The sequence below is a fragment of the Hyperoodon ampullatus genome, assembly GCF_949752795.1.
Source record: "Hyperoodon ampullatus genome assembly, chromosome: 15".
Lineage (NCBI taxonomy): Eukaryota > Metazoa > Chordata > Mammalia > Artiodactyla > Ziphiidae > Hyperoodon > Hyperoodon ampullatus.
The window spans coordinates 24,523,319-24,545,979 of record NC_136928.1 but is presented as its reverse complement, the minus strand read 5'-3'; the positions used below and the strand labels follow the sequence as shown (position 1 = coordinate 24,545,979).

Below are 22,661 nucleotides of genomic sequence, written 5' to 3'. Positions count from 1 at the left end.
CCACTAGGTGTGAGTCCTCCCGATAGACCTCTGGCACCGCGGGAGCCGGCTTGCTTTTCTTCTCCTGTAGGTAGCGGCCCATCACCCCTGGCGTGCGCTCACAGGCCTTCAGTCCCCGCTCGACTCTGGCTCTCAGCTCGGCTCCTGCTTGGCCTGTGCCCCGTGGCCCCTTTGGAAGGAAGCGCCGGCCCCGCCGCCCTCTCCTGGCACCTCCCCTGCCCCCCAGCACTGGCTCCGCCTCCCCAAGCACTGATGATGGGTTTGTTTCTCACGTTCACCATCGCTTCTGCATTTTTCAGTGCCTGTAAGCCTCACCATCACATTAGCCAGCTCTTTGTTTATGGATTTCTGTTTCTGCTTCACAAACGGCACAGTTTCTTACATTCTTTTGAAGGGGCCCAAGTTTCCTGAGACTTCCTTCCAGATTCTAAAAATGAGATTAAATGCTGATAGAGGATAATCTCTGTGAGTCTTCAGGATGATTTCTTCTGTGTATCAGTTTTCTGTCCTACGCCCCGAGCTCTACCCAGACCTCTGGCTACGTCACTCACCTTTGATGGCAAGAGAGCTCTCTGGGTGCGGGAACTATGGCAGCTAAAGTGTGTGTACATACGCTTCTAGAAGGGGGACTTTTAACATATTAAGAAAACAGAACGATGACATGCTCTAACCTTGTTCCCACATGAACGCCAATTTATTCCAAAGAATTCCTAAAACATTTTTACAAAACGTAACCCCAGGGTCATTAACCCTGAAAATTCCATCGTGTACATTAGTACCACCTTAACTGAATGGAAAAAATCCACATTCCACAGCTTCTACAGGTTCCATTTTAAAGGTTAAAAAAATTTTCTATTTTTCATGATAAATGATGCTACTCATAACTTTACTTGGTCGTTACTTTGGTGATTTTTACAATCTTACAAGTACAGCACATCGGTAATACCTATAAATAGTAATGAGCCAGCCTAAGGGTTTGTACTGGCGGCCAGGGAGTTACCTTTTGTTAAACCCAAATTGAACAGAGTTGAATTCAGGTTAATGCAGAGAAATGCATGCTCTGGATGTGTCGTCCTTTGTATTTCTTGAAGCATCAGATGAACTGTAAAGAGTTCAAAGAGCTTCTTATTACTCCTGTAAGAGAATGAGCACATTAATTTAATTACACACACTTAGGAACAGTGAAAGGTATGTTATGTGTAAATGTGGGGAAATGGCACCTGTTTTTAAAAATAATGGAGGAGGGCTCCCCTGGTGGCGCAGTGGTTGAGAGTCCGCCTGCCGATGCAGGGGACACGGGTTCGTGCCCCAGTCCAGGAAGATCCCACATGCCGCGGAGCGGCTGGGCCCATGAGCCATGGCCGCTGAGCCTGCGCGTCCGGAGCCTGTGCTCCGCAACGGGAGAGGCCACAACAGTGAAACGCCCACGTACCGCAAAAAAAAAAAAAAAAAAAAATGGAGGAAATGGGTAACTAAAGGATTAACATGCCAAGACAGACAAAATAGCTTGTATGAAATGGGCCTAAAGTGGAAAAGTATTCAAGGAGAAAAGAGAATGCTTTATCATCCTTAAACCTGCACCCTATTCACTACTAGAGCAGACTTTTCCCTCATAGCCAGAAAGAGTGAAATACTTGACCACCTTATTTTAAGTAAGCTGGGCTTTCTGATGTAGCAGAGTATTACTTGGCCTCTTGACTTGGCTCCAAAATACCTTTGCAACCATCCTCTGTATAGTAACCAGTCAGTAACTTCACTTTCGATCAGTGAGAATGACACCTGGTAGCATTATTTCCTATTTCCTTGTGTACATCTATCTGTTTGCCTCTCCAGTAACCCACGTGACCACCACCCGCTACAGAAGGGTTTACAGATTTACCCTAAGACTTGCTTGGGTGTCAACTACTCCCAACTCCTCATTCAAGCTTCGTTCTAGTTCTTTATCTACGTCTGAAATGAATATGAACTACAAAACACATTGCCAGCCATAAAGCACTCTGGCCCAAGGACACAGCTGCACTGGGCACTACTTCAACAAAGCCCAGGGATTAAGAGCTGAGAAGGAATTAAACCTAAGGGACGCCACTGCAGCCTTGTGCCACCACAGAGGGTAAACGCCAAGAGGCCTCCTCGAGAATTTACTGATTACAAATCGAGACAATCACAGCCAGTCAGCCTGCAGGCCAAGGAAGACAACGAACTGACAAGTTTAGCTGATACCAGAGCCAAACTAATAAGTTGGTGAGTTGCGTATGAGGTTACAATTTGACAATTAATAATTCCCTACAGTGTGGTACGGTGTGCGACACCAAACAGAAGAGACAGACCTGTGGTCACACAACCACAAGGAATTTCAGGATGCATTGTATTCACTATCCCCGCATGCTGAGGCCTGGCGAGACAATGGTAACACCCAGGTTCGCTGCCATGGAGGTCACGGGCGAGGGGACGGGGGCGGGGAGGACAGAGGAGCTGAACCAGCCCAACGCTGCACTGTCATAAAAACGCAACAGACAGAAGGTGCTCAGAGGTGCTTCAAGAGAAACACTAGCGTATACAAGATTCCAGGAAAACACAGCTTAAAGTCTATGTCCTTTTTTTATAATTTAAAAACTGGTTATACCAATGTGTGCACTGGGGAAAGAAGAAATATGAAAAGAAAGCCCTCAATTCTTGCAATAAAACCAAACTAGTGGCAGGAGCATGCCCATAAGAGTTTGTTACCCACATCATTTAAAATCTTTTCTGCCTGATTCATTCTCTTCCCTAAACTCACTGCAGTCAATAATAAGGATCTACAAAATATATTTTTTTATTCTTTCCCTTCTTTTCACCTGTTGCATCACAGAATACCAGTGTGCAGGAAGCTGTTCGAGGGTTCACTGTGTCCCTAAGCGTGTGGTCTTGGATCAGTGTTAATATTCTACACATTTATTGGAAACTTTGATTTAGTCATCACAGTTGAGCCACTACAGGATTCGGAAACATCTAAATGATCACAGTAAGATACATTCTAATAAAAAATGTTAGAAATACGAAATTCTTACTTGATTTTGGACAGTTTCTGAAGGATGATGCTGAGCTTCTCTAGGACGCGGAGATCAAGCTTCGGGCCCCGGAGCAGCACCGAGCAGGTTCGGAAGAAGAGGGAACAGCTGCACACCTGCAGGAAGGGCCGCAGGAACCCTGCGAGACAGGTGGGTCCGCGGTGAGGAGCCAGCGCGCCTGTGCACGGGGCTCACCAACACCGAACTGGGTGTTCATTCCTTCCCCTCCTAAACTATGGGGAAAAGTACCATCATTTGAAGAATTAAAATACTACTGGCTCTTGTTGAACGATGCAAACCGAAGGTAAGACCATTTCCCCTGGTGTCAAACTTCTATTAAGCAGAATCTAGAAGAAAGTCTGTAAGAGGAGGCTGTTTAAATACTTAGCAGTAAGAAATTGTGTTGGGGTAGTAATTTTTTAAAAACCCTAAATTTAAGAATTTCATTTATGTGCTAATGACAACTTACATAATCGCTGAATAGGAAAAAGCTTTTTAAAGCATAAAAGCAAAAGTGGGAAAGATTCATAAAAGAAAAGATAGAAAAATTTTATAAAGTACAAAACTTAAATGTCTACGTAAAGGAAATTAGAACAAATTAAAAGGCGAAAGCTCTAAAAAACAAAAAGGAAATGTCAAACTTGGTGGGGCGGGAGCTGGGGGCAGAAATCTCCTCGTAATATATTTGCCAGTAGAATTGATATTTTACTATAAAAAGAGCTCTTATAAATCACTAAGAAAAAGATGGACCTAATATTTTTAGAAATGAGCAAAGGGTACAAGCAAGCAACTCACAACAGAACAAAAGCAGTAAAAATATTCAACTCAGTACTGATGTAATGAAATAACTGGAATTTGCCAAATTCGTATGAAAAGACTTAAGTGTGTATATCCTTTGACTCTGACAGACGTATACAAAGGTGTATGAAAAAGTCCCTGTAAAGTCTGTAACCGTGAAAACTGAAAGCTCCACTGAACAAAACAATGTGTAAACATGCTTTCCAAGGTGTAAATCACTTATATTTGTAATTAGGGAAGCTTGGACAGAAACAAAAATCATACAGTAACATTAAACTGTGGCCTTTAAAATAGTTAAGTTCCCCTGTAAAACTCAGGGGCTCCCACAATGGAGACAGAACTTTAGTTCAAGCACTAATCAGTGACTAAAGGACATAAGAATAAGATAAATTTGTACTCATCATTCTTTTTGAGCACATAAGCACAGCCGGAAAGACTCTATGTCGGTATTTTGATGGTGTACTGAGTAAAATATACTATTAAGTAGTGAAACTGGCAAAACCCAAAATAGCAGTGGGAGGAATGTTTTGGTAACAGGAAGTGAAAGCTGGTGCATGGAGACAAGGTCGGTGTGCCCTTTGCACGGGACCCCGTGGTGAGAAGCAGGAGGGGGAATGCACACCTCCCCACAGGAGTCCACCAAGTGTCTACATGTGTTTCGATCTCAGACACACAGACTCTCTGAAGAATGAACTTTAGGTCATGAGTATGGTGCACATAATCTGCAAACAGATTAAAAATACACCGAGAGTTCAAGCAGCTTCATTAAGCAATTGTACACCTTCCTCGGTTCAGATCCTGAGACCCCTGGTGCAAGTCACTCTCAACCGGAAGGCTGACCACTGCACGGCTGATGAGTGAGGTCCGGGGAGAGGGACAGTCCCCAGTCACTGCTGGAGCCACCTCGGGGGGTTCTCAACACTGCTACAGGCCACAGTATCAATGCTTTCCATTTAAAAGCCCCCAAAACACCTAAGAAAGTTATCATAGTTGTTTGTAAATTGCAAAAGTGTAAGAGAGTGCATCTCCCTTTACTTTGCTTTACTTTTTATGTGTAAATCAGGTCCTGGCATGAATAAAACACAGAAATTTACAAGTAAGCACTTCCAAATAAAAGTGAACTTCCTTGTATGACCTCTAATGGAAAAAGGCCAAGACCATGCAAAGAGTTTAATACACCGGCATATTTTAAAAGTAAAGCTTATAAAGGTCTTTTAGAAGCAGAAGAGGTTCACTGGCCTGATTTCCAATCTCTCTTCCGACCTGTGAGACAGACGTCAGACAAGAGAAAGGAAACGCTAAGATTCATATATGCATTCGGTTAGGTTTACCTATAAGGGTGAAACATTGTAGTCAACATTTTTTTCAGTACTACAGTGTTTAAATTAATTATATATTTTTTAAGCTTAGAAGAATTTCAATTTGAATACACGTGGCCAGTACGAGAGAGGAAAAGAAGAACCGAAGGCCCAAAAGGCCAGGTGATTTCCTCTTCTAAACTTCACTGATGTCTTCACTGATTAAAATGGGAAGATAAAAGTGCTTGAGAGAATTTCTCTCCCCAACACCTAGTCATATGGATCAAAAACTGTAAAACAAATGAAACAAAAAAACAAAAAACTTCATTTACAAAAACCAAACCCACACACAGACACAGGAAGGGGAGAAGTCCTCGTCATGACCTTAAAACTGGCAGCAGGCGGCCCAGGACAGAAGCACGAAGTTCCAGAGCAGGGCTTGAGCCCACCTTGACGCCCCTCTTCCACAAGACACGGGGAAGGGGACACAACCTCAGGAATTCTCACCAACCGCCCCGCCCCAAACCCACAGGGGAGCCACTGCCGCCTCTTCACTCTTCTGACAGGGAATCGACTGAAAACAAAGTCCCAGAGCAAACTGTACTGGGAACCAGCAGAAGCCAAGAGAATTTCTCTATGGGAACAGAACACCCACGCCTCCCACTAACTAGGTTAAATGAACCCAAACGAGATATTTTAGCAGAATCTGAGAAGTGAGAACACAGCCCTGAGAACCTGGCAAAGAGCACGTCACCACCAGAGCCACTGGCTACAGGAAAGAAGGGATACATTAGGGAAAAGGGCTTTCAAACTGTGGCACGGAAGGAAGAGAAAAGCTGGACTGGGACGAATGGTAGGCAGAGTGTAGAAGGCCCGCCCCTGTCCACGAGGACAGGGAACCAGAGTCATCAGAGACAGATGAACCGGTTTGCAAGGCAGAAATAGACGCACAGATGTAGAGAACAAATGTATGGACACCAAGCGGGGGGCGGGGGGGATGAATTGGGAGATTGGGATTGACATATATACACTAATATGTGTAAAACAGATTTAAAAAGAGACAGCACGTCAACTTGGTGAGCATGTTATAGCAATCAATCAACCAATCAATCAATCAGAAAGGGATATAGCACACACAAGGCAGAGTCAAACCTAAAAGAAAACACAAAGAACAGTTTTCCATGAGTTCTGAGGTCTCAGTTAACCTAATAAGAACAAGGCTAGTCAATAAAATAAGAAAAGATGATAAGCAACAGGATTTAAGAGAGAGAGAATCAAAACACCACCATTAAAGAAGTAATAAATTAGGGCTTCCCTGGTGGCGCAGTGGTTGAGAGTCCGCCTGCCGATGCAGGGGACACGGGTTCGTGCCCCGGTCTGGGAAGATCCCACATGCCGCGGAGCGGCTGGGCCCGTGAGCCATGGCCACTGAGCCTGTGCTCCGGAGCCTGTGCTCCGCAAGGGGAGAGGCCACAACAGTGAGAGGCCCGCCTACCGCAAAAAAAAAAAAAAAAAAAAAAAAAAAGAAGTAATAAATTAAAACATCAAGAAACCGAAAGGACAGAGCTGAAAATTAGATTACTATCATAACAATCCGATCATCACAGAGAATGAAAACCAAAATGAAAGGACCAGAAAGAAGCCAAGATATGGAAAACCATCAAAAAAGATCCATGAGGACAACTGGTGTTCCTAACGATATAAAGTTAATAAAAGAAAAATATTACATATTATGTTATATGTGAAATGATAAGTGGACACAGAACTGGACCTGCAGATCCAACGAGCACAACAGCGACCCAGGCAACATCCAAGGGCTACACCCTGGGCTTGAGGGAGGAAGCAGCTATCAACCACCCAGGACAGCAGCAGGGCACCAATGCTGGGAAGGCCGGGCTGCCCTCTGGCCTCTCGAGACAGCCGCGAAGCACCACGTGCGACCCAGCATGAGCACTCAGACGGGACCTCCTTGAGTGTAGGCGCCCCGGCAGCGCTTCCAACACAACACGAAGCAGCCTCCACAGCACGAAGCAGCCTCCCCAGCACCTCCTAAACTGGGGGTGCACACAGGCTAGGGAGCAAGATTAAGAGATCGTTCAGGGACTTCCCTGGTGGTGCAGTGGCTAAGAATACGCCTGCCAGTGCAGGGGACACGGGTTCGAGCCCTGGTCCAGGAAGATCCCACATGCTGCGGAGCAACTGAGCCCTTGTACCACAACTACTGAGCCTGCGCTCTAGAGCCCGTGAGCCACAACTACCGAGCCCGCGAGCCACAACTACTGAAGCCCGCGCACCTAGAGTCTGTGCTCCACAAGAGAAGCCACCACAGTGAGAAGCCTGCACACCGCAACGAAGAGTAGCCCCTGCTCGCCGCAACTAGAGAAAGCCCGCGGGCAGCAACGAAGACCCAAAGCAGCCAAAAATAAATAACTAAAATTAATTAATTAATAATTTTTAAAAAAAGAGATCATTGAGAATTAAGAACAGAAATGCAGAGGTTGCAGTCAAAGGACTAATCCTGAGCACTGAATGTGATTAAGTGTAAACCTAACATAAAGCAAAGTAAGAAGAAACTAGCATGAAGCAAATGTGCAGATTCTGCGGTCACAGGAAAGATACAAACTAAACGGCCGGGAAGTGGAGATGGGGAGAAGGAAAGAGCGGTGGTGCCAGTGCCCCACCCTCCACAGCTGGGTGTCAGCACTGCCTAAACCGAGCGGTGCAACCAACAGGGCCACTTAAAAATGGTTAAAATGGGAGATTTTATGTTGTATATATTTTACAATAAAAAAGGTAAAAATAGACTCAATGTCTTACCTTATTTCTTAACAGAAGGAGCTTGTAATCATTTTTGACTCAACTCCACTTCATTTTTCCTGTTAGATTAAGCACGTCTCACTAAATAACGTGTGTAACAAGCCCCCTGTGTTACAGCGTCTCCACCTGCCACCCACCCAACCGCCCCCCTCCTCCAAGGACACACGCACAGGACGGTGTCTGCAATCACATCCACCGAACGCTGATGATGTGTATTTCCAAATGACAAGGTTTCTGGGGATTTTTTTGGAAAAAACACTTAATGCTCTCTACAGTTCCGCCTTGCTTGACTTTTTTTTTTTCTTTTTTGAGTACTAAAAGTTCATTTATATTTAATTTTCAAATTGTGGTTAAACATGCGTAGCATAAAATTTACCATTTTAACCATTTAGAAAAGTGTAGTCTTTGTTAGTGTGAAGTGCATTCACGCCGTTGGGCAAACATCCCCCCAGTCCCCCCCCGAGTTCTTCATCTTCCCCAGCTGACTCTGTCCCCGTGAAACACCAGCCACCCCTCCAGCCTCTGCCCCCACCATCCTACTTCCTGTCTCTATACATCTGATGATTCTAAGGCTCTCACATGAGTGGAATCATACAGGATTTATCCTTCTGTATCTGGCTCATTGCACTGAGCATAATGCCTTCAAGGCTCATCCAAGATGTAGCAGGTGCCAGAATTTCCTTCCTTTTTAAGGCTGAATAATATTCCATTGTGTGCAGACCACACTTTCTCTTGCTGCCTTCAAGATTCTCTGTCTTTGACTTTTGACAGTTTAATATCATATGTCTCTGTGTGGGTCTCTCTGGGTTTATCCTGAACTTCACTGAGCTTTGGAATTTGGTTAGCTTCTTAGATTTGTAAAACCATGTCTTTCCTCAAATTGGTAAGCTTTCAGCCCTATTTTTTCATATCACCTTCATGAATTCTCTTAGCTGGATCTTCTGGATAACTTGCTGCAGCTTCTACACCAGCACTTGCTGCTTCCTCTCGCTCTTTTATGTTATGGAGGCAGCTTCTTTCCTGAAACCTCATGAACTGACCTCGCTGGCTTCAGACTTTTCTCCTGCAGCTTCCTCACCTCTCTCAGCCTTCACAGAACTGAAAAGAGTCAGGGCCTTGCTCTGGATTAGACTTTGGCTTAAGGGAATGTTGTGGCTGGTTTCATCTTCTATCCAGACAGCGAGACTTTCTGGAATCAGCAAGAAGGCTATTTTGCTTTCTTATCATCTGTGTGTTCACTGGAGGAGCACTTTTAATTTCCTTCAAGAACTTTTCCTTTGCACTCACAGCTCAGCTAAGTGTTTGTTGCAAGAAGCCTGCCTTTAGGCCTATCTTGGCTTTCAACATGCCTTCCTCACTAAGCTTCATCATTTCTAGCTTTTGATTTAAGGTGAGAGAAGTGTGAGTCTTCCTTTCACTTGAACACTTAGAGCCACTGTAGGGTATTAATTGGCCTAACTTCAATACTGTTGTGTGTCAGGGAACAGCGGCCGGCAGAGCAGTTAGAACACACACATTATTAAGTTCACCATCTTCTAAGGGTGCAGTTCATGACCCCCCCAAACCCGTACGAGAGTAACATCAAAGACCACTGATCACAGATCACCAGAACAAATATAATAATGATGAAAAAGTCTGAAACACTGAGAATTACCAAAATGTGACATAGAGACAGGAAGTGAGCAAATGCTGGGGGAAAATGGTGCCAACAGACTTGCTCAAGGCAGGGTTGCCACAAACCTTCAGTATGTTTAAAAGAAAAAAAAAAAGGAGTACTTGGAAAAAGCACAATAGAGCAGGGTGTGCTTGCAAATGTACATATTTTTGGATACTAAGACTTTCTGGTTTTTTGCCAGTTTCCAAATTTCTATTACTTTTATAATAAAAGTAAATTATACTTGAAAAAAACAAGGTGTGCAAAATGTACTCAAATACATTGTTGCCATTCAGGTGTGTCACCTTGGACAAGATGGTTTCTGGGGCACACAAGAGAATAAACTAACAATAAAAACACAAACTTAAATGTTCTATTTAAACTACGTCTGACAAGAAAAGGAAAGTATTCTTTAAAATAAAGTAAGACTCATGTTCTTACACAGCTAAACCCAGAGAAGTAACAGCTTTCACCACTGACAGGAAGAAAAAAAAGAAACCGCCGAGTGGTTTTCTAAAAGCACGTTGCTCAATTATTGTATGATTTACATTCATGCCCAAAACAGATAATCAGAAGCCCTCAATCTAAAAATGACAGTGTGCTCACAATACATATGTTCAGGTAAATCAATGCACAGACCTCAATTTACACTCAAGGAAACGCGTCACAGCAGCTTTCAAAGAACTCTGCCTGCACAGCTAAGGGCAGCCCTCAGCCTGGGGAGCAGCAGGGCTGGGCAGAGAGGGGCCCTGAGGCAGGGGCCCAGGGCGGACGGAGCTACTACTGCTTCTCCACCTCCGCACCAAGGACCAATCTTCTTGAACTTGCCACCCAGCGCCGGGAACCCAGCACACTCTCCCCAAATACTGTCACGACAGTCAGTAAACAAGGCGGCCACCAGACTAGGTGGCTCCAGTCCCCCCAGGTCACAGCCCACCAGACAGAGCAGAACCCAACCAGAATCTGAGAAACCGAACTCAAGAAAAACGATCCTAACAGCCAAATAAGGCAAACATTATATTAGAGACAAATACACAGGTGCTTCGCTTTGCTTCTGTGTCTTGCCTACAAACCCTCTGCCCGAGGCCGGCCACCGGGCACCCGGCCTCGCGCGCTCACTCCCAGGCTGAGCTCGGGCTTCCCGTCTGTGGGCTCCGCTTCCTGAAAGGCATAATCAGAAATGCAACACAGGGAAGAGCAGCAGCTCCATGTGAAAAGGAATGACCGAAGCTAAATCGCTGCTCCTTACAAGTCGAGAGCTTACCTGGGGTCCAAACAACAAGGCAGCCAAAGCGAATCAGAACACCCGGGCTCGGCACCCCCATCCATATCCGGGCTAGGTGAGAAGCCACCGCCCGCAAGTCAGAAGAGCACGTTACACCAGCACGACTACCGGAGGGAACCGGGTCCCCACCCCCACTGCAGGTGGGGACGTGTCTGAGGGCCCCGCTCCCTCCCAGCCTCAGGGACGACACGGGACACAGAGCGCAGAGAGAGGCTCGAGGACGGAGTGACGCTGCAGAGCGAATCCACACAACCGGGGCCCCCTGGAAACTGCGCCGAGTTCGTGGAAATGTGGACGAAGGGTCAGGAGTGGGACTAAAGACTCCACCACACAGCATTTAGAGTATAAGAGGCACCAGGGCCTGACCTGCAGAGTCACACTTTCATAAGAGGTGTAACACTCACTGGATTCCACTGTCATCTGCAGCAGGCTGTCGATGACGCTGGACAGGAGCCCTTTGCTGGAAATCTTCAGGTGGCTCAGCACCACCGGGACAGCCTGGTACTCCAAGAACAGGCTCTTCCCTTCATCCGCCTTCAAGTCCAGACACAGAGAGTCAAACGCCTGCGCCAGGTAGTCGGCTGAAAGACAGGGCGTCAAACAGCGGCTGCGTCAGTGGTCCAGCTGGTAACAGACGCGGACGGCAGGAAGGGAACACCGCCACTTCCACGGATCCAAGAGGAAAGGAAAAACTGAACGACCTGAGGCGACAGGCTGAAGGCAAACGGGGAGAGACATTACGTTATGACAGGGCAAATGTCGTTAAGAATTTCCCTACTGTAATGCTGAAATCACAATAAACACCACTCCTTTTTTACATCAAGAAAGAAAACAGTGATTGTTTAATAGTAAATACCACAAGTAATGCTAGTCCCCATATCTGACTGTAACTACCACACGCTTCCACAAATCTCAACGGCATTAGTACCATGATCTTGACAAGGCTCCTGAGATTATATTTTCTTGCTACTGCTGCCACACGGTCACCTGTTTCAAAATGTAAGTTCATACAAACGTGCTCAATGGGTTTTAAACCAGGGTTTCTGCCTTCTGATCCAGACCAAACAGGAGCCCCTCAAATAGCCTCAGGAGACTGACCTGCCCGGAGTCTCTTGTGATGCCTCCACCGTGACGAATGGCTGGAGGTCCGACCACGGCCGACGCAGGGACGGCACCTGCGGTCAGAAGCCCTGGAACGTTCTCCAAGATGTTCCACGGGTGACTGGGAAGCACTGATGTGACCGGGATCAACGCAGATGAGTTAAGATGCTTCAATGGCTACAACAATTTACACCATGCTTTCAAATGTGCAAGAACATTCCAGTTTTCTAAAACTCTTTCAACACACTATTCGAAGCAATAGAAACTGTTCATGCTGTTCACGCACTAGTGAGTTAATTTTTCTGCTGAAAGTTCTGTTTTAAGAAGGCTCAGAAGTGTTCTGAAACACACTGAAAATATGATAGGATCACCACTAAAATTCTTGTCCTCTGGCCTCAGGTTTTGTCTCTTCTTTGCTGTCCATGCTACGTAAACTAAAGAAACAATTAGAACCCTAATTACTAAGAAAGAGAAGTTGCTGGGACTTCTCTGGTGGCGCAGTGGTTAGGAACCCGCCTGCCAATGCAGGGGACACGGGTTTGAGCCCTGGCCTGGGAAGATCCCACATGCCGCAGAGCAGCTAAGCCTGTGCGCCACAGCTACTGAGCCTGCTCCCTAGAGCCCACGAGCCACAACTACTGAGCCCGTGTGCCGCAGCTACTGAAGCCCGCGCGCCTAGAACCCGTGCTCCGCAACAAGAGAAGCCACCGCACCGCAACGAAAAGTGGCCCCCACTCACCGCAGCTAGAGAAAGCCTGCGCACAGCAATGAAGACCCAACACAGCCAAAAATAAATAAATTAATAAATAAATAAATTTATTTAAAAAAAAGAATGAGAAGCTGGGAATAACCTGTGTGAAATTAAAACACATGTGAAAGAATTTTTAGAACGTAAGATCTGTGCCTCTGCGTCAATTTATAACACACTTCATCTTTACTTCTAGTAGCATCTAGCCCAAGGCACACTACTGCACTTAACTTCTGAGCTGGGTGCTGCCCTGCTGCATCTGACACAAAGTCCTCTCCCTTCTCATTCAGCATTGCCTCAGATTAAACAGGCCGAAGGCTGCACGATACAGCAGGTTTGCAGACTTAAAAAGTAGTCCTCTATTAATTTGGAGGGGATAGAAAGATGGTATTTGCTCTTTTTTTGTTGTTTTGCTTTTTGTTTTTAGCGGTACGCAGGCTTCTCACCGTTGTGGCCTCTCCCGTCGCGGAGCACAGGCTCCGGACGCGCAGGCTCAGCGGCCATGGCTCACGGGGGCCCAGCTGCTCCGCGGAATGTGGGATCTTCCCGGACCGGGGCACGAACCCGTGTCCCCTGCATCAACAGGCGGACTCTCAACCACTGCGCCACCAGGGAAGCCCTGGTTATTTTTTTTAAAGTGGTCTAATCTTTCAGGGGAAATTAAAAGTTACCTCCTTACTTTAATTTCTCTAATAATGAAGATTTCCTAAAAACCAATTTAACCCCTAAGAGAGTATTCTAAAAAAGTTTAGTTACCAACTGTGCCAAACCTGGTTTCCTTCTATACACATGCTGTACTACTGAGTGTTTAAGAAACGTCCCGACGTTCAACGAGACCACCTTTTAGTCCTGATCAGAGGCCATCGGTGGGTGACGGCCGGCTCGAGAGGATCGGATCAAGTCTTGGCAGTGACTCCGCCTCTGCGGCCGGGCCCACCTGGGACTGTGACCGCAGAAGGTGGCAGAGACCTCCAGCCGGGCAGCCCCTGGTGCGGTGTAGACAGGCGCAGGTGAGGGGCAGCATGGGGGAGGAGCCCAGCCCAGCCTCCCAGCGGAGCTGAGCCCAAAGAACCAAGTGTTCACATGGTCCATTTGAGCAGTGACAGAAACCCAACGGCATCCAACAGATCGATTCTGTCTCAGGTGAAACCAACCCTGAGCGGTTTAATAACAGCAAATAGTAATGAGGCCACAACGAGAGTGGCTAGCGTACTGCTTAGGGGCCTGCTGGATGCCAGGCTCTTTGCTAAACCTTCTCATTCAATCTTCAGGACACAATGTCGCGGTGGAAACACAGAAAAGGGAGGGGCCAATGCTGCACACCACTGACGGGGCTGAGCCTGTGGCTGCAGAGCTGAGCTCTCACCTGCCGGTCACGCTGCCGCCTCCCCAGGCCAAGCCTTCCTGCCCCTGAGCACGGCAGTCACACCCTGCACCCCTCTAAGCCTGAGGGGTGAGAGCATAATCACAAACACACAAACCTGCGTAGGTCGAGGCCGAGAGTGGGTAGGGCAGGACTACAGAACAAGCCCTGACGCCCGCATTAAGTCAAACGGGAGAAGGCTGCCCCTAAGACAGGTAATCCCATCAGGTAAGGTTCTCATCTCTTCTTCTACTCCTCGTATCTCTACACGGATCAAACGAGTGTGCACGCACGGAGAGTTGTATTGAAGTGTTTCACACTGACCCCCACACCTATGCATTATCACTGTTGATGACGCATGACATCTCTCTGTCCTCGAGAAAGATCTGGCTCCCTTACAGTTTGTTCTTCTGTAAAAATGACAATTCCACGTCCCTCCTCAGGCTCCTGTGGGGAGTACCCCAGAAACCACCGAGTGTGGCTAGAAAAAGACCGGCAACAGCGCGAGAACCCACCCACTTTCTCCACCAGTGCAGACAGCACACCAGCAACCTGGGACTTCCTTCCCTTTTGAACTGTTTCCTTACAGTAAGTCTTATTAAACGTTATGATACATCTTGGTGGCTCCTGAAACCAGAATACACTTCAAAAGTGATCATAAATTACAGTGCAATCAAAGCTGTACATGCCCCCTCCGGTGGCACATCCCCCGATCACTTAGCTTTGTGTGATGGGTCTGAGGTCGCAGCTCACAGTGAATGTCAGAGAGCCGCATGGCAGTGATGGAGGGCGCAGGCTTAGCCTCCACGCATCACCTGCAGGACGGAGGTGAGAGAACACTGACCCCTCGCCACCCTGCTGGAAGGGTTAGAGCAGCCAATATGCAGCGCTTAGCCCAGGACAGCAGGCACTGTGCAGGCGTTTGCTATTATTACCTCTTTGATGGTCTCGGGAAGTCACACCGGAGGGTCACGAGGCGGGCTTTAGAGACGGACAGAGCTGAGCTGAACCACGCTGGCGAACACCGCTGTGTGGCCCTGGCACAAAGGCCTAGGCTCTGTGACCTATAACCCCTCAAATGGGGATATAACCACGTTCAGACAACACACAAAGGGCCTGACGTGACCGTGTCACATCCACACCAAGGGCCACTACCCGTGCCGAGTCTCAGGAACAGTCTACCCGCACTGTCCAGTCAATGGAACAGGAAGTCACCTTACAGACCCACATATGTTTGGGTTATTAAGCATTTAATATTATGCGTATTATCCAACACATCTGTTCTTCATTGTTTCTACTAAGTTTACCGACCTTGTAACAGACACTTCTGTTTTATAAGTAGGAAATGTCCTCTCACCAAGTCTACTGTTTAATTTAAGAGCTTTTCTTACATTTACTTTTCTACTTCTCCCGGAACTTGCTGCAGTGCGTGGCAAGACAGCATGCCTCAATCCCGTCCCCACACTCGCACCACCGCTCCCAAAAGAGCTTCCTAGATGCCCTCCTGCTCTCCTGGCTCTTCCTTGGCTTTCTGGCTGAGACCCAACAGCCCCCTTCCAGCCCTCAGGACCTCTCTGGGGCACCTGACAAATGAAGGCTGACAGGGGACCAGGGGACCAGCTCCACAGGGACTGGCTTACGATTCTATGTTCTTAAAAAACTGACTTGGACCAGGAAGCAATCAAATTCATTAATTCACTAAGTCCACATGAAGTGCCAGTTGTGTGTCAATTCTGGACTATTTTCCTATTATAATGATTTATATCAGTATTACTCATTTTTTATTATTACACATCACAATTGTTTTAAAATCTGCTAAGGCAAGCCTCTGCCCCAGGGCTGCTATTTCACTTGTTTCCTTTAAATTATCACACTCACTGCAAATATTTTTTCAAATAAACTTTTCTACTACTCTCTCAACTTACACAAACCATATTGGAATTTTAATTGGTATCATTAGATGCAGCCACCTGGGGTGTCTTATAGATTTTAATACTCTTGGTCTTCCCGGGTAAGAAGAATAAAAGTCCTTTATTGCTGCCCTTTAACTTCGGCGATAATCTCTATCAACCTGTTCATTCACCCATTATTTACCAAATCTTTACTTATGTCCTGTTATGTTTCACAACAGATGAGGTTTTACAGACACCATGTTAGATTAATATCCACATTTTTTACATTATTTTGTTTTGCTTACATGAACAAGATCTCTTGTTTTTCACACATTACAGCTGCTTATTACTGATGGTCACGGTAGTTACGCTCTAGTCACGATAGTGGTCAAAATCAACAGATTTTTGTGAATTTCCTCTGGAGCCCATTTTCTGAAACCCAGATTAGGCCTTAGTCCACTCGGGCTGCTGCAACAAAATGCCAGAGACTGGATGGCTGGGAAAGGACAGAAGCGTCCTGCTCGCAGCTCTGGGAGTCTGAGGTTGAGGTGCTGGCCGGTTTGGTGTCTGGCGAGGGCCCTCCTCCCCCTTCACGGTCTTCTTGCTGTGTCCTCGCGTGGTGGAGGCCTGAGGGGGCTCTGTGGGGTCTTGTTCATCTGGGCACCACCCTCACGACCTGAGTGCCTCCCAAAGGCCCATCTCCTGATACCACCTCCCTGGGGATTAGCGTCTCCTCAGGTAACTTTGAGGGGGACACCCATTCAGACCACAGCACAGTGATCTCTCAGCCAGTTTCTCTGACTGTCTGACTTACATAGAGTACCCATGAGTTACCAGTTTTCTCTATTCCTTTCCAATGTTCATCCCCATTTGTTTAAGGTCACCACAGGCAGTCAGCACATCCAATACTGTGCTGCACAGAAGGGGGACAGGAAGCGCCGAATCCCTTCCTGCTTATTTCTCCTTTCCATTCGTTTCATTGGTAATGAATATCACTTTGTATCAAATGACGCTATCATGTATGCTGACATGTGGTGAACTCTGGCTTGGCTAATATCCCTTCTCACAAACAACCTTTCAGACAGTTAGCACCCTATCTGTTATAACTCTGGGAACCATAACCAGAAGGAAGAAAATAACTAAGAGTCACAGTTTGGTTTTTCCCTTAAATTCCTTACAATCAGGAGAATATACTTCAGAGAAAGTAGTCAAAATAATTTACCACCACTGCGCACTTAAAAAAACAACCAACCAGACTGAGTTATGTAATTTAAGAGGGAAGGTAGAAAGATGGTCTATTTATTGTTTGACTACATTGGTATCACTCACCTTAACACAAATTCTCATATTTAATAATCCAAAAAAGATAACTACTTATAGCTGTATATCAAAACTGTACTAGAAATGGCCAATTTTGATGGAAACTTTTTTTTTTTTTTGGGCTGTGCGGCATGCAGGACCTTAGTTCCCTGACAAGGGACCGAACCTGCACCCCCTGCAGTGGAAGCGCAGGGACTTAACCACTGGACCACCAGGGAAGTCCCTGAAGGAAACATTTTTAATGCATTCATTTCCTCGTTCCCTCATATACATCATTTCCTCGTTCCCTCATATACATCAAGCACCAGGCTGGGTGCGGGGTGCGCAGTGGGCAACAAGGCAGTAAACTTACACACGAGTGTGGGGGCTGAGAAACTTTTTCTGTGAAGGGCCACATAATAACTTTATAGGGTCTGGAGGGCAGGCTGTTTCTGTTGCCAGCTACTCAGCTCTGTTGTTATATGGCAAAAACAGAGACAACAGGAAACAAATGAACATAACTGTGTTCAAATAAAACTTTACTGACAGAACAGGTGGTGGGCCACATTTGGCCCATGGGCTTTAGTCCGCCAAGCCCTGATCTAGTGGGAATCAGTAAACTATTAACAGCAATCTCAATACCATGCGGGAAATGCAAGGGCAGTGGAAGCAAAGGTTGCTATGGGCACGTGATCTAAGAGCATCAACAAGGGCCCCTGGGAGGGGCAACAAAGCCAACCCACCACTCATTTTTCTCAAATTCAGCAATTAAAGTAGCTTTTAACAATGGGTCACCAGTATAAAACAACTTAAAAGCTCATTCTGAAAACGTAAAATATATTTAACTATGTAAGAACTGCTCCACTACAGAGGATTCTCTTCTGGTTATTGACAAGTAATTATATACCACAAGCACATCTGAAAGCTTACCTTGTGTGACTGTTTTGAGAACAATTAAAGTTGATAAAAATCTCAGTGGTAAACTGGAGCTCTTAAAGAAAGCAGCTGTCCTTGGTTTACTCTCCACAGAAAGCTCGTAAGAATTCTCCCGAAGGCCCCTGGTCACCACTCCTCTGAACACGTCCTCACCCAGCCGCCTCAGTGTTGACGCCATAGTCGAGTGCTGTTGAAAACGTGTCCTGTCTTAGTACACTTACTCATGTTCAGAAGGTATGTATTTTAAATACTACAGTCCAATATATGAACTAAAAATAAGCCAATCTTTTGCTAACTAAAAACAGATCAAATGGAGCTGAAAATATGTAAGGCTGGAAAACAGTAATTTTATAATCAACTTAAAAAAAATATTTATACTACATATTTCTCTAAAAGAAATGGGTACAACTAAGAAATTAGAAACAGTAATTTCCAAAGAATTAAATTAGGAGAAGCACTATGACAAGATTCCATTTCAAAACATTTAAGAGCAGATCACAAGAGATCTCTGGCACAGAGCAGCCAAAGGAACAAGGGGAGGCTCGTGGGGTCTGTGCTGCCCACCTTCACCACTGCTGGTGAAGAGCCCAGCATCCCCCAGTGCCCGCTCACACGCGGTCATCTAGCGCCTCGCTGCTTCACAGCCCAGTAAGATGGTAAATGTCACCATGATTGCGATACATTTTATCCATTTCCGAAGAAAAAAATGCTGGGTTAGAATCATGGACAATTCTCAGGGCCAATCAACTCAAACAAGAAAATGAGCAAAACAGAAATGATGGCATATTAACTACCTCTAAAACAACACAGGCTCTGACGGTTTTCCACAAATATGGTAAGAAGCCAACACAGGAAAAGCATTCAAACTGCTGCAGATGGGAGTGCTGAAGCCACACTCAGAAATAACTTAAAATTCCCTTTGTTATAAACCCATATCACTGACTTCTGTAACGGCTTTCCCCATCTTCTGGGGATTTCTGACCCATCTGTACCCAAATCAGCACTGACCTTGCAATGTGGATAAAAAGCATCAGCTCTAGAATTTCTGCACATAAAACCAGAGACAGATATACTGAGATTTATGAGTGTCAGAGGCCGAGTGATTTGGTGATGAGCTGCACAAGCAGTGCCATCTAATTCACATATATTATCAATAAGCTTTTGATATCATTAGGAAGAGAGATTACATTTGTGCTTTAAAGCCTCAGGGTAAAAAGGTAATAGAAGAAAATATTTCAAAATCCTACTCAGAATAATGCATTAGAAAGACAGGATTAAGGGAATTTTGCTTATGTTTAAAAATAAGCTTTTTGTTTTCTTCAACGTGTGTTGATACTACTTCCCTCTAAGTGGAAACAGAAGAGAAACCAAAGTCTCTGCTGAAGAACAACGTGATGTCTCACGCATCTGTGCTCAGTGTGGCCCAGGACCCGCTTACGGGGGTCGCTCGTCCCAGGACTTCAACCATATTTTGTAGGACAGGTCGCCTTCTCTACTATAAGGCAAAAAACATGTCAAAAACAACTTTGACCGCCCCCCCCCAGGTTAACAAATTTTTTTAAATAGAAAATAAGATTTCTGGCCACAAGACTGAGTAGGTATTACCTCCCCCTAGTCTTCCTGCTCTGAAGACAACTAAACCCCCTGGACATTGTACAGAAAACAAACACCAGATGACGGAAAGGCGGACAGAAGAAAGCAGGCTGGCTGGGGCCCCAAACACCCAATACGGCTTCAGACTTCCCAGATCTGGTGCCGAAAAAGCGGCCACCAAAGGATAGAGAATGCCCACCCTAACACCAAGCGCTGATCTCTGGCCACAGGGCGGGAAAGGGTAGACCTGTGAGACAAAAAACGTGCAGACAAAACTGCGCTCCAGCCAAACACCACAGAACAGCCTGTGGCCCAGCCCCCCAAAGCCAGCAAGGTCGTCAGGAAGGCGGGGACTCCCACCCCCGCCAGGTGGAACGGCAGCGTCAGCGGAGGCCACGTGGGAGCCATGAGGCGCCCCCAGCCCCACCCCGGGTAGGGAGCGGCCCAGACCGCCCCCCCCCAACCACCTCCCATGGCCACACAGGCTGGCGGGGAACCAGGGCTCTGACTGAGGAGGCCCCTCGTCTGCAGAGCAGTGCCAGCCAGGCGAGACAAAATGTTTACTAACATCTGGAGTCTCATGACACAGTGCCGGAATGTCCAGTTTCCAACAGAGAATCACTAATCACACCAGAAGGACCTCAAACTGAATGAAAAAGGAAAACCAATACTTGCCAACACCAACATGACAAACACGCTAGAGGAGCTGTGACGAAATGAGAAATTACAGACATTTTTGAAACAAATGAAGAACAAAACAGAAAATCTCATCAAAGAAAAAGAAAGTCTTACCAAAGAAAATGTAAAGAACCAAATAGAAATTTCATAACTGAAAACACAACGACCAAAACAAAACCCTCAATGAACAGCCTGAACAGCAGAACAGAGGGAAGAATCAGTTAAGTGGAAAATACAATAACAGAAATTACCCAATCTGAGCAGAAAGAAGAAAAAAAAACAGAGAAAAAAATAAGAGACTCAAGAAACTGAGGGACTGTCACAAAAGCTGTGACAGCGATGACAATCAGAACCCTGAAAGGAGCAGAAAGCCAAGCGGGGCCAAAGGAACAGCTGAAGGGACGGTGGCTGGAAACCATCTACAGAGGATGAGGGAGCTGAGCAAGCCCCAAAGAGGACAGACCCAGAGATCAACGAGACACAGCACAGCCAAACTCATGAAAACTGAAGAAAGAGAACAAAACCAAAAGCAGTGTCAGAGAAATGAACATATATGGGAAAGCAATTCAAATGGCAGCAGACTCCTTAACAGAAACCACAGAAACTGACTAAAAGGAATTGGCACAACATTTTTCAAACGCTGCAAGAAAAGAACTGTCATCCCTAAATCTGATATCCAGTGAAAATATGCTTTAGAAATGATGGGGAAATCAGAGCATTCTAAGATGAAGGAAAAGCTTCTGCACAGCAACAGAAACCGTAAACAAGATGAGAAGACAACCCTCAGAATGTGAGAAAATATTTGCAAACGAAGCAACCGACAAGGGATTAACTTCCAAAATATATAAACAGCTCAGCAACTCAACAGCAAAAAAACAAACAATCCAATCAAAAAATGGACAGAAGATCTAAATCGACATTTCTCCAAAGAAGACATACAGATGGCCAAAAAACACACGAAAAGATGCCCAACATCGTTAATTATTAGAGAAATGCAAATCAAAACGACAATGAGGTATCATGTCACACCGGTCAAAATGGCCATCCTCAAAAAATCTACAAACAATAAATGCTGGAGAGGGTGTGGAGAAAAGGGAACCCTCTTACACTGTTGGTGGGAATGTAAATTGGTACAGCCACTATAGAGAACAGTATGGAGGTTCCTTAAAAAACTAGAAATAGAGCTACCATATGACCCAGCAATCCCACTACTGGGCACATATCCCAAGAAAACCGCAATTCAAAAAGACACATGCACCCCAGTCTTCACTGCAGCACTATTTACAACAGCCAGGACATGGAAACAACCTAAATGTCCACTGACAGAAGAATGGATAAAGAAGATGTGGTATATATATACAATGGAATAATGCTCAGCCATAAAAAGGGATGAAATAATGCCATTTGTAGCAACATGGGTGGACCTGGAGATTATCACACTAAGTGAAGTAAGTCAGACAAAGAAGAACAAATATCATATGATATCACTTATATGTAGAATCTAAAAAAAAAAAAAAAAGATACAAATGAACTTACTTACAAAACAGAAACAGACTCACTGACTTAGAAAACAAACTTATGGCTACCAAAGGGGAAAGGTTGGGGGAATAAATTGGGAGTTTGGGATTAGCATATACATACTACTACATATAAAATAGATAAACAATAAGGACCTACTGTATAGCATAGGGAACTCTACTCGATATTCTGTAATAACCTAAATGGGAAAAGAATTTTAAAAGGAATAGATACATGTGTATGTAGAACTGAATCACTATGCTGTATAGGTGACAATAACACAACACTGTTAATCAACTATACTCCAACATAAAATAAAAATTAAATTTAAAAAAAAAAAAAAAGAAAAGACAGTTTGTCATCAGACTGCCTAAGGGAAGTTCTCCAAACAGGAGAGACGGAAGAAGGAGCCTTGGAACATCGGGAAGGAAGAGCACGGTGAGCTCAAACACAGGTGAACAGACAGACTTCCCTGCTCATCTTGAGGTCATGTTTGACAGCTGAAGCAAAAATGGTAACACTGTCCAGTGTTAGATTTGTCCTCGAGAAAAACTACTTTATCAGAGCCTAACCTACTGGAGTTTTATCAGAGTCCAATCAGCCTAGGGGAAGGGAAGTGACCCCCAACTCCAGT

At 45.5% G+C, this 22,661-nt stretch overlaps 1 protein-coding gene across 1 annotated transcript in view; it reads right to left on the bottom strand.

The window, feature by feature from the left end:
• Positions 1-672: 672 nt before the first annotated feature.
• CCDC138 (coiled-coil domain containing 138) overlaps positions 673-22,661 on the bottom strand; it is a gene marked incomplete at its 5' end in the record, with an annotated part of 53,354 nt that continues 31,365 nt past the window's right edge. The window contains 4 exon segments of the mRNA XM_079720661.1: positions 673-1,134; positions 3,048-3,186; positions 11,304-11,480; positions 18,233-18,425. Of these exon segments, the coding sequence (XP_079576787.1) occupies positions 969-1,134; positions 3,048-3,186; positions 11,304-11,480; positions 18,233-18,425 (675 nt within the window). The 3' untranslated portion in view covers positions 673-968.